General features: G+C 40.4%; 2 protein-coding genes across 3 annotated transcripts; both read right to left on the reverse strand.

Annotated features, from left to right (window-relative positions):
• Window positions 1-974: 974 nt before the first annotated feature.
• Window positions 975-6,403, reverse strand: LOC310772786 (claudin-34-like). 2 transcript variants are annotated; one of them, XM_083632709.1, is made up of 2 exons: window positions 6,338-6,403; window positions 975-3,008 (listed from the first exon to the last, which is right to left on the reverse strand). In XM_083632709.1, the coding sequence occupies exon 2, from the start codon at window positions 2,715-2,717 to the stop codon at window positions 1,944-1,946; it is 774 nt and encodes a 257-aa protein (XP_083488835.1). In that variant the 5' UTR covers window positions 2,718-3,008; window positions 6,338-6,403; the 3' UTR covers window positions 975-1,943. The 2 variants fall into 2 exon arrangements, with proteins under 2 accessions (XP_083488835.1, XP_083488836.1); XM_083632710.1 differs by having other exon boundaries at window positions 6,335-6,403.
• Window positions 6,404-7,282: 879 nt separating this feature from the next.
• sumo1 (small ubiquitin like modifier 1) lies at window positions 7,283-14,224 on the reverse strand. Its single transcript, XM_083633309.1, has 5 exons — window positions 14,122-14,224; window positions 13,687-13,758; window positions 13,248-13,325; window positions 11,442-11,513; window positions 7,283-9,573 (listed from the first exon to the last, which is right to left on the reverse strand). Exons 1-5 carry the CDS (start codon window positions 14,131-14,133, stop codon window positions 9,505-9,507), a joined length of 303 nt encoding a protein of 100 aa, XP_083489435.1. The 5' UTR covers window positions 14,134-14,224; the 3' UTR covers window positions 7,283-9,504.
• Between the last annotated feature and the right edge of the window lie 319 nt (window positions 14,225-14,543).

Here is a 14,543-nt window from a genome sequence, read left to right on the forward strand (position 1 = left end):
GCACTGATTTTGCAGTTCATTTGACTCCCCCTACCCCTTAAATAACTTCCAAAATTGACATATTGTTAAGCTATAGTTTATTGAAAAACATCCAAAAGTAGTTACTGCCGTTGACTTTGGCAGGGCGGAGCTGGAAACCCGAGAGGGAAATGGAGCAGGTTTTTAGTCCCAGAGGAGACAGATCTGGATCTGATCCCAGGCCAGCAGCTGTAGCCTACATGGAGAACTGTACTCTTCATTCCCTTGATAGTAGACTAATGGGGGGAAATGACACCAGGTTTGTGTGAAAGTTAAGGCTCCGGTTTAATTACAAATGAATCGACTCAAACATACATTTCAACTATTTTTGACATACAGTATAATTATGTATGTATCCATGTGACTCACTCTATAGGTCCCCATGGTATTGAAGTACATTTTTTCTTACTTCCACCCCTCATAATAATCTTGCATTGGTTTACTGCATACTCCTAATCCTGGACAAAGTTAAGTATCAAAACACATGCTCTTTGTCTGTCGAATGACGTTTTCTCATCTATTGCCCAATAAGAGTGACAAAGCAAATAACACCCCACGCATTTACAACCCCGTGCTGTTCTTCCATTGCACTGTGCTGGACCTACTATGGGTGCGGCACAATATCAGTATGCTTTGGTTTTCCATTGTGGAGGAGAGGAATGTCATGCTGATATCCGTGCCAGAACCATTTAGAAATAGCACATTTCTAGCATACCTAGGCCTACCTGTACATACACTTTAATCCCAAGTGCCTCACAGACAGTAGCCTACCATGACTGCACAAATTTAGCCTAGTATACGGTGAGCCGGGCTAGAAACTGTTCCAAAATATCCTAATTTAAAATATATATATATATATTATAGTTTATTTGACAGGGACAGAGCATATTAATGAACATTTAGAATAAATGTAAATACACCAGATTAGAGCCAGAGGCTAATTTACATATGTACTCCCTGGGGCAGGTTGATTTCACTAAAAATATAGAATAAACATTGGAAGAAAGAAAGGAAAAGAAAAGAAAAGCATGGTATAAAACATGACACCAAATTATACATGCAAGACATGCATACATATCCCGCATCAGTAGGCTATATCAGTTAAAAAACACAGCATAATGCATAACACGCATCATATCACATACATGTATACATATAGACTACACATATACATACTCACAAAACACACAAAGATGATCCATGTCAATGACATAAGAGGAACCATGACAATAGTAGAAGTAGAAGTGAAGTGCTGTTATGCTAAACTTGACTGAAGTACATGTAAAATTAATGGTGTACAAATTGACTTTAGTAAGAGTAGAGACTGGAGGATCTCATTCAAAATGTACAAATCGTAAAAGATGCATTACAAAATGGGTTTAAAAAAAGCAGACATTATTAGGCTATTAATCTCTCGAGACAGACTTTTGACTCCCAGATTGTTAAGCTATATGAGCATTCTCATTGCAAATTCAATATGTGAAATTGCACATGCTGTTATAGGGTTTTTGACCACTTAAATAAAATCTATCAGAGCTATGTTGGAAAAGGTTCATCATTCAATACTTCCACAAAATAGAGGACCCAGGCTGTAAAAGTGGTGTTATATTGTCAACCAAGGACTTAGGTCACATCCTTCAAAAGGTACCATGCTTAGTTAGACTTTTGTGCAATCAATCATTTTGTCAATTTATAGGTCCTTTTCACAGCAACCGTTTATGTGGTAAAGCAGGAAGTAAAGCAGGTATAACCAATAACATTAATGAGGGCCCTGGCACTGGAACACCTAAATGGAATGGAACCATCATTAATGCTATTGGTTACACCTGCTTTTGCAAGAAAACTCTTCATATGTTGACATCTTTGACAATCTAATCTAATCTAATCCGCTTTGATACTTTGGTATTTGGTAATTAGTAAACTGTTCACATTTGTTCATGCAACTCAAATGCCAGGTTGTCTCTGCCCTTGGATTCCGTCAAAGTCCGTCGACTCTCGGTCACAGATTCAGGCCCTAAAGCCGCCGACGCTTCGAGACACCCCTCTTCTCTCAGAGAGGGTTGGATCCTGGACTCGGGTCTGACAGGAAGCCTGTAGGCTAAGAAAATAATCCCAGATGCGATCATCAGTACTGCGGCTGTGATCCCGAGCCCGATGCCCAAACCTACGTGCTGTGAGTCTGGGACCTTGGGCATGTGGAAGTCAGGGGGGAACCGGATGGTCTGATTGGTCACCACTGAGGTCAAGTTCCACAGGACAGGCACGAGCGACGCCGCGGCGGCCAACAGCAACATGGCTCCGGCGGCGGAGAACGCAGAGCGGATCGGCACAGTCTTATCCAGCCCTAAGTAGACGTTCCTCAGAGCGTAAACTCCGCCGGCGTTCCCGCCTAACCCCGCAATCAGGGCCAGGAGCATGAGAACCTGCGCCGCTGCAATCTCCGGGGGCGTGAAGGCGTCGGTCAGACCGATCCTCCTGCAGTACATGACCCTGAAGTTGGGTGTCACCAGGGTGTGGCTGTTGAAGCAGGCCCTCCAGACGCCCACCCAGGCCACCCCAGAGCTGATAACGCCTCTGTCGTCCACGTACCACACCCTCCACTGGATGACTCCGAGGGCAGCGACGGTGAGGATCCAGCCCACACAACCCAGCCAGAGGGCCACGAGCTGGCGGTGGGCGGTGTGAACCAGGTAGGGCATCACAGTAGATCCACTACTGAGCCTCAGGGAACCCAAGAAGCCTTAGAAGCCCAGGTGGCCCACGAACCAGACATCGTCAGAAGCTACAGTAGCTCCCTCCTCGTCAGAAGATGCCATCTATGTTTTCACCCTGGCTTCAGAATCACACCACATATGGAAGAGAGATCTCCGTCTCGGTTTCGCTCTTGCTGGCGTTTAGTCTCTCTACACCTTCATACCTCCATCTTTTCCAGCGACCCTCTCTGGTCACTCGGGCTAGTTGGAAAAGGCAAACAAAGCACCAGGCTCCCTCTGCGAGGAAAAGGAAGACAGACACACATGTGTTAGTGAATGAAAACAAAACACCTTTCAGTATCATTCAGTAGTAGTACACACTCAGGTCAAGAAAGACAAAAGAGCAGAACTAATGGCACAAAGTTCTTGAGAACGTTCTTGGGTGAATTCTGGCAGCAGGAAGATAGTGTAGTCAAAGTTATGAGTTAGCCTAATCTCCCAGGGATTTACCATTAGGAAAAAGAGAGAGGGAGCAGGTTTAAACCTTCATTGTTGCCGTCCTTTTCACCATCCTTTGACATGTAACCAATTTTCTGAGAAGTTGAAGTCATCCATTAAAGTGGTCATTTTGGAAAGGTAGTATACTTAAGACCTGATATAACCCTGATGATGGCTTTCTGCCCAAACATGATAGTTGCTGTTATCAGTAAAGACATTTAACATCGATCAGCCTCCAAGAATAGCTGAATTTGCTTTTCCTTCGCACACAATGAACAATTAGATTTGTTTTGATTAGTGTGCCCCCATTTAGTTTAAACCTCAAGAGACTGACATGACTGTATTTCTTGTGCGTACGTAGTGCCAGTTTGTGAGGAAGTGAAACACCAACCACAGAATGATGATCACACATGAAGTGATTGTGTCAGAAACAGGAACATCTTTTGACATTTGTTTTTTTAAATCATAACCATTGTCAGTGAGGTTATTCAACTTCCCAAACAGAGATTTCACACAAAAAAGGATCGAAGTTTGACAAAAAGAGAGGAAATTATCAGAGAACAGAGAACTTATTCTGCCATTGCACTCACATTAGGACACTCTGGATAAAAGCAACAGCTTAACCTAAAATTAAAAAAACATAAATTACTGTGGAATATAGCTTTTTTCATAAAGGCTAAAACCTGTTATTATACAGGTACCTGCAGATTTCAAAGTGAAAATAATTCTAATTTAATGACATTTATAATTGAGTTTAGTTCCAAAGAGAGATATTCTTTTTTGTTTTTTTTTGGTTTTTTATATGTATTTTTTTTTATTTTTGCATTACAAACAGACATCATACAATACATTACAATGTGCAGCATACCCCACAACCCTCCCTGTATTTGCGAAAGTGTTTCCTCCCACAGAGGTGGAACTGGGTTACTATGGGGGCCACGCCCTCCCCCAGAGCCACTCACCGCAGAGTAAGAGTCAGTGCTATGTGTATGCTTTTTATATGTATGTATGATACCCTCAAGCAGGTGGGACAATATAACGAAACAGGACAAACAAGACAATGCAACTTAAACAGACACGGTAGACAAAACAATGCTAGGGTTGCAACTACAGATATACAGTATGTGCATATATATACATACATACATGTACACACATACACATACTGTACACACGTATATCCACATATATATGCATACACATACTCCTACATACATACACACATCTCAAGAATCTCAAAAAGGGGAAGAAAGAAAAAACAGTATTATGAAGATGAGGAAATCAGTAGGGAGAGTGGGGTGAGTTGTGCCACTTTTTACTTGAGGTGTCTTTAAAGTGAGGGCATGACAGTAATGCCTCCAACTACAATATGTAAATATATTTCAGGATGTTGTGCACCACTGGGAACACTCCCTTTGGATCTTAAATAAACTGTTAAAAAAATATGGCTATTCTTAAAAAAGTGGTCTCTTGGCACAACTTGCCCCCCGTGCGGGGTAAGTTGTGCCTTTGGAGAGAATACGTTGGGGTAAATTGTGCCATTGATTACTGATGTAAAACAGAACATTTTCATCTCATATACTGTAATGCTATATCAAAGCAAGACAAAATAAAGATAACACTAAAGTCCAGTGTACTATAACAGGGTTAAACAAGGCTAAACGGTAGCAGCAGTTGACCTACATAATTAACATTTTCAGAAATAAAAATTATGTTCAAAATGAACAAAATCAACTATCACAGAGCCAGGCTACACTTGCCAATACTGCAATATTCTTCAACAAGGTCTATTTAAACATTTAAGAACAAAATTAAATACAATTTCACTAAATCAACTGCAACTGCACTGGCACAACTTAACCCAGGCCTTTTGGCACAAATCACCCCATCCCCACCATTTTAACAAACTTGTATCATATAGCTGGTTTGGAGCTAACATCATGCTAACAGTATAGCCTCATATTGTAGCTTACTAAAACACTAACACATGTGTGAAATGTTTTCAAGCTTGTCTATAATTGTTCAGACACAACAATCAATAAACCTTGATCATAAAAAATTTACTTTGAGAGGCAAAAAACAGTTTTTTGAACTTAAATGTGCTTAGCTCTTGTGCCATCTGCCTCCCTTCTTTGCAGAGTGAGTAAAATGGATGCCTCTTCAAAAATGTGTGGTCACATGACCAATTTCTTCTATGGTTTTCTAGATACAAGGGGTGGCACAACTTCCCCCCTGGCACAACTCACCCCACTCTCCCCTAAATGAATATGTCACAGTAGTCTTGTAGAAAAGCATAATTCAACCGATGTTTAACAGTTATCCATAAAAGTCACATAAGGGTCCATATTTTGTCATATATGTCAAGCTTTCCTTTCATTTTGTAATACAGATGATCAAGAGGGATATAGCCTGACATCTCTGCCTTCCACTGAGACAGTGTTGGGGGATAGGAGGCCTTCCAGCCAACAGGAATACATTTTTTTGCAGCAATAAATGCAAGATTACAAAATTTCCTTTGGTGACAATCACCAACATTAAAGTTGCCGAGTAAACAGAGACGAGGAGTGGGCGTTAGTTTAAGTTGCAAGCATGATGAGATAACAAAACATATTTCCTCCCAAAAGGGGGTCAGTTTACAGCAAGACCACAGCATATGCAAAAGCGAGCCCTTTTGTCTCTTGCACCTCCAGCACAAAAAGGACATTTCTGAGTGCATGGCATGAAGTTTTTCTGGGGTATAATATTCTATGCACAATCTTGAATTGTAAGAGTTTGTGTCTCCAGTTGTATGAGCCAGAGTGTATATTTGAACAAATCTGTCTCCATTCCTCCTCGTCAATGTCGCCCTGACATTTTTCCTTAGTAGAAAGAGTATTGTCTGGAAAAGCCTCCATCAAACCTTTGTAAAGTCTAGATAATAATAATAATAATAATAGAGATATTCAAGGTTTGAAAAAGTGACACCTGCTCTTATGATTGATAGCATAAAATTAAAACAGGTTGTGTTATTAAAGAACATTCTTGTTTACAGACTATATTTTGATGATATTCCCACCAAGACTGGATATACATGTAGGACATAAACAGTATTTTGGATCCAAACTCTTAATTTGGCTATATACAACTACCTGAGTGTTGAAGTCTTGCGGCGTCCAAACAACAAACACCTGCACGACGCAGTCTGACAATGGGAATGGACAGCAGAATGAAAACCTGTGAGGAAGGTTCAGCTTTTATTGGCAGAAAGAGCACTACACTTCCTCATCCTGCAACCCATAACCTAGATACAGTTTCTCATCATGTGTGGCACTGTCAATGATTGACAACAGGCTATAGGCTCTATTGGAAAGGCAGGGTGAATCAGGCCATCCTCCTCTTGCCTGCAACCTTTTCTACTGCACTGGTGCACCATGCACTGTAAGGCAGTGGCTCTCTGCGTGGGCTCTGGGGACCATCAGGGGTCCTTGAGGGCATCTCAGAGGGTCCCCAGTAAACTGATGGATTGGCAAACTTCATTATTTCATTTACAGGAACAATTATAGAATGACTATTTTGATCATACTTTCATTCATGACTTTAGATATAATAAAGATAGTCATGGAGTTCTGGGCATGTACAACAATCAAACAATATTCTCAGGTTTGGGTCAGAGAGGGAAAAGAATCTCATCAAATGGGGGTATGTGGCCCTAATGTGTAATTTGGACCTTGATATAAAAAAAGTTTGAGAACCACTGTTGTAAGGTATGTCCCCTTCCCACATAGCGTTTCCAGTTTGTGCACAAAACTAAAACATTGACAAACTACATTTACTCTTTTACTGCTTTCTGGAGTCAGTAGCCTAATTTTACATGTTTGTGAAGTATTGTGCTTCACCACATTTTAAATTGCATTTACTTAAACTGATGTAGGCTAATTACAAACTGCATCTGTATCAAACCTGCGCACAAGCACCTCTAAGTACACTACGTAGATACGCTAAGTAGAGTATGGAGTGCTTTTACAATAGTAACTTCATCACTGGCACTGCAGACACAAGAACAAAATGCAGAGCTCTGTGATTGTTTTTCTTCAACATTTTATTCAAAAAAAAAATCAAAAGTATCATCCCCAGAATTTCAAACCATCTGCATCAATGTTCCTCTACTGATGAATAGTCCTTTGACTTCACTGAAATCAATGCATGGCTGCAGCTGTCCAATCACAGCACCTCCTGCTTGGGGTTTCATTATACTGAGCCAATCAGACACACCATCAACAGCACAAAAGAAATTAGACACACTAACAGTCAGGTTCAGACAATCCTGTTTTACTTTGAAGGGACTGTTTTCAGCCTTTTTTTTAATGCACCGCTCCTGAACGCATGGAGGAGCATGTGCTGAAAATATTCAGCCAGTCAAATAAAGACCCTGTCAGAGGTGTGGCATATATTCATCATTCACGACAGCTTTAACCAGAGATTTTAATAAAGTGTGAAGATAGCAACACAGCCAAAGACGACAAAACTTAATTTTGTATTTCACCTCTGAAGTCTGTGTGTGAGTGAGCAGATTGTGTTCGACCACAGCTATGACATTTTATGTGCGATCGCGCTAAATCTTTCAGGAAGCATAAAGAGCACCCCTGCAGATGACCTTGAATTTTTTGAATTAGGTAATTAGGGCCAAATAATGGCCAAACTTGTGATGCTGCTGCAATGGCTGCGCAGCCTCCAGCAGTCACACTGCATGGGTGTTCTGCTAGTCATACTGAATCTACAGTACCTTCAGAGATTACAGACTGAATGCATGCTGATCTTAAGCTTTTTGAGGAACTTTATACATTGTACAAATGAAAAGTTTATTCCCAAAGTGACAAATCCACCATTTGGGGAAAACGAAACAAAAATGAAGCCTATATTCTTAGAAAACAAAGGATGACTCGACAATAAAACATTACTTGTAACATTGCACGACCTTTGCTTCTGAAATGGATCTGCTTTATAGGACAGAATCATCTGTCTTTATATTGCCTGACTGTCGGGTAGTAAAATATTTCCAAAATGACTACAGATATCGTCAAAGAATGAAACCCTTCAAATATTAATAAGACGACATTTTAGATACATATGGTGCATCAATCTAAACACTAATACTGAATACAACATGTACAAGTTAAGCACACACATAAAATAAAAAATAAAATCTTAAATATTATTGTCACAATTATCATTTTACAATTGTATTATGATTTTGCATTCTCAAAATGTGATGCGCTGAGACTGGAAATGTAAATAAAAACAAAACAAAAGTTGCAAAAAAGTTAGAAAATTCACTAGGAGAATAACCTCTCTTCCCAGTCATGACAAATACGGACAAGATACATGTCGGGTGGGAAAGTGGCGCTGTAGGGATTATCAGGTAAGTGGGCCAAAGGTTCAATCCCCACGTCCGGTCAAGTGCTCCTGAGCAACAGTAAAGCCTACCTGCTCGCCCACTGCAAGCCACTTTGGATAAGAGTATCTACTAAATGTCCTAAATTTAAATGTAGAACAGATGTGGAACTGCCTCATGAAGAAATGACTAGGGATGGGGCGATACGCTTATCTCACCCTCCGATTCGATATGCGGTTCACGATTCAATACAACCACAACGTAATAAATAAAAGTTCAACAGCAAAGTCTGACAGTGACTGCAAACTTATGTTTATTTCTGAGCCACAAATCTTTCTAGGAACAACATTGGCTCACTATAATGTAAATAATTTTAAAACCTTTACAAAGTGAAAATAATATAATTTGGATGGAGAGCTTGTGAAACCGTGACGGCCAAGCCGCCTCTATTGTGATTACTAGAGCAGAGTAAAATGGAGCCGATATTGCAATTCACTTTTCTGCCCCACGATACATATCTTTACATACTGTATCGCAAAATATATTGAAATTTGATATATCACCACAACCCTAGAAATAGCCTTTACCTTCACCATCTGCCAACTCTTCTATCACGTTTCCCTAACAAAAAATTATTAACAGAATTCCCCAATTTAAATTCCGGTATAACATGAAGGCATGTGTCGACAACACGAGTATCCCTGCTCGGAGAAACGGTGACTGCCGTCATCGCGCTCCACAAATCTTTTTCCTTCTCCTTACCTCCAGCTCTTCACTTTTCTGCCCCTCAGACACGGAAGTCCTGATAAGAGTCGGTTTTGATCCAGATGGTTTGAAACAGAACAAAAATGTCAGATACATACAAAATAAAATACAAAATAAGAAAAAGGGAAGGGAAAAAAAGGAGTAAGAAATGCAGACGGTTTAATCATTCCAAAGTCCACCAGTCTGTTCTTGATACACTTCGATGACGTCCTCGTCCTCCATTCCCAGCTGAGAGGGAAAAACAAAAGGGAGAAACAGATTTTGGTTGGATGGCTCAAATAAATCCATACAATAATAGTTTTACAGATTCAGTATTATTCTTCACAACTAAAACAAATAATTTCTAATCCTCCCCTCTGTACATTACAATAATTAGGGCTGCAGAATTAAATCGTGTATTTCTACATACTTTGATTTTGAAGCACAATTAATAATCACAAGACTGACATGTCCATATTGAAACATTTAATTTTGAGTGTCCAGCTTATATTTTGGAGCAGTTATTTCCTCAAGTGCAGAAGCGAAGTCTTAGATCAGCAGACCAAACTCTTGAAGTCATTCCAAAGGCCAAATTAAAAGATAACTGTAATCCAGTCTTTGAAGCCAGAGCGACTAAACTTTAGATCAATTTCCCTGAAGACATGCATCTGACTGATTCTTCTTTTAAAAATACAACTGCAACAAAAAATATCAACTTGCATTCAATTAACATCATTTCATGTTCTGATTGTTTTGTTTCACATTCAAATTAGGTGGGCGACTGTATCTTGTAAGTTTCCCAATGTTTTATACATGTACGTGTTTTTTATGAAGTTCAGAAGAAATCATTTATTGTCATCATGTAGATGAAAATAGTCAAGATTCTTATTATAATTAGAGAAGTGTCTGTGTGTGAGTGAGAGAGCAGAATTTTGTCCGGCCATTTGTCTGTGCCGTTTTACGTGCGATCGGGCTGAAACTTTCAGGGGTTGTAAAGAGCACCCGTGCGGGTGACCTGACGGAGCCGGATTTTTTAATTACCGTAGGTGATTGCCCTATTTACCTAATGATGTGATGTCAGTGATGATGTCATCAGTGATGTCATCCTTCCTGGCTGAGGCTAATAAGTTCAGTGATGATGTCATGTTCCAGACCAGGGGGGCTAACTCAAAAGGAGCGTTTCCACTAGAGAGCTGCGTGGGCCTGAAACCTCGGCCCAAGCCCTCCCCGGCCCGTGCCCGGCCCGGATGAGTTATGAAATGAATTGGCCCGAGCCCGCTGCGAGGCCCGAAGCCAATATTACGTTATAATGACACATCTCTCCCTCTCTCTCTGTTCCTCAGCTGTGCTGCTGGCGGGCGTCCTGCTCCAGCAGCCTCTCTGCCTGTCTCTCTATTTGACTCTCTCTCTCTCTGTTCGGGAGCTGTCCGCTGTACACGGATGGACACGGCACACACGGCTTGTTTTGTTGTTTTTTACACACTGACACAGCACGCTGTCTGTCGCTGACTGAGCGGAAAGCTACATGTCATGACATGAGTATGAATGGCAGACTCAACATCACGTGAGGGTCTGTGTGCGACTGTGTGGCTGGGGGCCGGTGTGTGTGTGTGTGTGTGTGTGTGTGTGTCTGTGCACTCCTCCTCTTTGTCTGACTGTGCTCTGCTGTGTAAAATTAAGCGAGTAATATGTTATTTTATTTAATTATTGAAATGGGCCCGACCCCGGACCTATTAATGAAAAAAAAATAAAGAAAAGCCCGGCCCCGGCCCATATTGGCTAGGCCCGAGGGGCCCGCGAGGGTACCCTCGGGCTTGCAGCTCTGTAGTCTCCACAGGTCCGCTAGTAGTAATAATAATCATCATGATCATCATAATCAGGACCATAATATCGAGCAGGAAATCAGGATTATTATTTTAGTCATGATCGTGCAGTGACAGGAAATGCATCTTTGACAGTTCACAAGCAAATAATCTAATTTTCTTATTGGACAGACAGTTGAACAACAGTAGTCCTGTGGTTAAGAGTGTGGCACTACCTGCTAACAAATGTGGTATGGCAATGTAAATCAAAAAAAGAGAAAAAAAGGTTGATCGACCCAAGAGAGAGCAGCCTACCTCTTTAGGAATTTGGTTGTCTGCGATTCTCTGGCCTTCGAACAGAAACCTTAGCGAGTTCATTGGGACGCCCTGGAAGAAATGAACACAGCATCATAATTTATTATGGAATAATATGCCTAGATATTAGAGGAAATGCGTGTAAACAAACTCCTAGCTTAATAGAGAGCCAATGGGGATGCCACTTCCTGCCTCACCATGCGTACCAAGGTCTTAAAAAAATATGAATGGCGGTGATCCCATTTGAATTGTCATAAGGTCCACATGTGAATTTTGACAATTTAAAATGTAACTATGCATGTCAAGAAAGTCGCAGTTTGTCCTGAAACTAAAATGTAACATTTAGTTTTGTATGAAACTAGGGCTGCAACAACTAATCGATAAAATCGATAAAAAACGAGTATTAAATTAGTTTGCAACGAATTGCATTATCGATTCGTTGGGTTGCGATTCGTTGGGTAGCAGGGCTATATAATTATATATACGTTTATATACTATATATATATATACACATACACTCATATATATATATATATATATATATAGTATAGTATAGTATATATATACTATACTACGTTGGACTTGCTGTGTTTGTCGCGCTGCTGGGCACTTCCTTTGTCGCGGACTGAATACGTCACGTGTTGCCTCCATGGCGACGAGACTGGAGCCCCATGCAGGCGCTAAGATGGCGACGAAAACTTTCCAACTAAACTCTTATCGAAAGTATTGGAGCACTTCACATTCCGTAAAAGTACGTGTGTTAGCTGAAAACTATAAAAATCGACCCTGCATGACACGGGCGCACCAAGTTAATGAGGATAGACGATAACGTAACGTTATGGACGAATGGGGCTCGACGAGCAGGGTAAGCGTTAATGTTTCTACAGAACAGAATTGAGTTTTGAAGTGAGGAAACGTTAAACGAGGTGTTTAACGTTATCTAATAGCCGGTGTCTGCTGCTTGTGATCCAGCTTGACGTGTGTGTGTGTGTTTGCGCGCGTGCGTGTGTATGAGACGGAGAAAGGGTTACTGCAGAAATGACCTTCATATAGCCGTGGCCTGTGTTGTTAAAGGTAGCCTATTAACTAGCAAATCTTGTTAAGAGTTAGGTAATGATTTACATTGTTCTTTTTTTATTATTTCTAATTTTTCATTATTGTTTAGAAAGCTCAGGTCCAGTCAAGCAGCACTTTTGTGCACTAATATTGTCAATTTGGGACAACATTGTGTTTTTGAAAAAATTGTTGAAATCAAATCCACGCATTTGTTTTTATCCGATTAATCGAAGAAATAATCAACAGATCAATCGATTATCAAAATAATCATTAGTTGCAGCCCTATATGAAACCGCTCAATCAACTACATCTCTCATGTCACACAATATACATGTACATCACACCAACACGGCCTGGCAGCAGACATCACTTATGCGACTGGTTGAGTAGTCTTTCTGATTTATAACTTGTGCCACAGTTTTATCACAAACTGCTACTTTCTTGACTTGCAAAGTTATCTTTTAATTGACAAACATTATGTGTAGGCCGTGGGACAATTCAAACAGGATTAAAAAAAGTATTGTCTCTCGCCGTTCACCACCATTCATATTCTTTTTAAGACGCTGGTGCGCATAGGGTCCGACCAGAAGGGGAGGGAGTTTGGCTCTCTACACTTATATCCAAGTCTGATTGAGTTGATTATCTTATTGAGTCCAACCTCCATTGCAATTCTCTCTTGGCCAGGAATCAAAGTTACAGGAATTGTGTGGTGGCTGATGGTACATTCCCACCCTGCCTCTTTCCACTTACCTGTCTCTGGCTGTAAGACTCCTTGAGCTTCTTTAAATGCGTTGTCATTTTCACCTTGAAGTGGATTTCACTGTTGTCCTGAGGGCAGAAAGAGACAACAATTAAAACCACAAAACAACATGAGTACTGTAACCAGCATGGAAGAAGACAATAATATTGTTCTCAAAACCTTGAACTCATGAACGTTGCTCCTATAGAAAGTCAAATAAAATATTTTCTGTTTAGAATCAGATCTTTGCATCTCATTTGTGTTATTGTTGCCTTTCGTAGGGAGTTGTTTATTTTCAGACACTTTGAGATTTGACTGTCCTAAACTACACCCCTTTAAATCACTTAAGTGAAAATGTTGGGCCCCACTTTGCAGATCAAAGTGTGTTAAAGAGAGTGAATAAGTTAGAAAATGAACACTGTCCTATCCTATCTTGGCATGTGTTCATACCTGGCCAATCACTTTTAATTTGATGTACTCTCCATCCTTCTTCTCCCCTCCTTTGCTGGATGGTTTTGTCTCCTGCAAAATAACAACTAATTAACTTGCTTCAGTGGCAAACGTTTCACAATCATTTGACTTCAGATAGAACCTGAACATTTGATTCGTTAATTTTACTAGTATTAACACAACATTAAACGCTTGAAAAACACTGATGAATCTTGCTAGTTTGAGCATAACTTTGCATATAAAATGACAACAAAGCTAGCCGCCGTCTGCTAAGCTAAAACAGTACAGCATTTGGGTTAAAGGCCTTCAGGAGCTAGATAAGCTAGCATGTTAGATAACGCTAGCAGGCAGGCACAAAAACACTTATTTACCCCTTTTTTCGTTTCCCGGAGACAAAAACTACATTAATTATTTACGTTCTAAGTTACACCTTACCGTATCTGACATGGTATTCCTCTGTGTGGGCTGTAAAAGCTTTAATAATGACAATGGATGTAGCTTCAGTGAGCTACCTGAACTAGTCCGAGCCTGCTGGCTTGTTGTGAGAAGAATTCTACATTAACCCGGAAGTAAATTTCTTCTTCTTCTTCTTTTTCCGGTTGGCATCCATATGTTGCATTACCGCCACCTACTGTATTGTAACAGCTTTACAACTTAAACTACTAGAGTCGATTTAATTTCTGCACCGACACGTCCTGCCCAACCCAAATTGCTCCCATTCACCCAGTACTCCATTGTGTGACCCAGATCCATTGACTATGTTGGTTTACACGCCTCCTTCAGTGTATCATTCAACTCCTGTCCTGATACATCCCCAATAAAAACTTTCTGGTCGCATCCAACACCATCTTAACATT

This window comes from Poromitra crassiceps (assembly GCF_964638095.1).
Source record: "Poromitra crassiceps genome assembly, chromosome: 3".
Taxonomy (NCBI): domain Eukaryota; kingdom Metazoa; phylum Chordata; class Actinopteri; order Beryciformes; family Melamphaidae; genus Poromitra; species Poromitra crassiceps.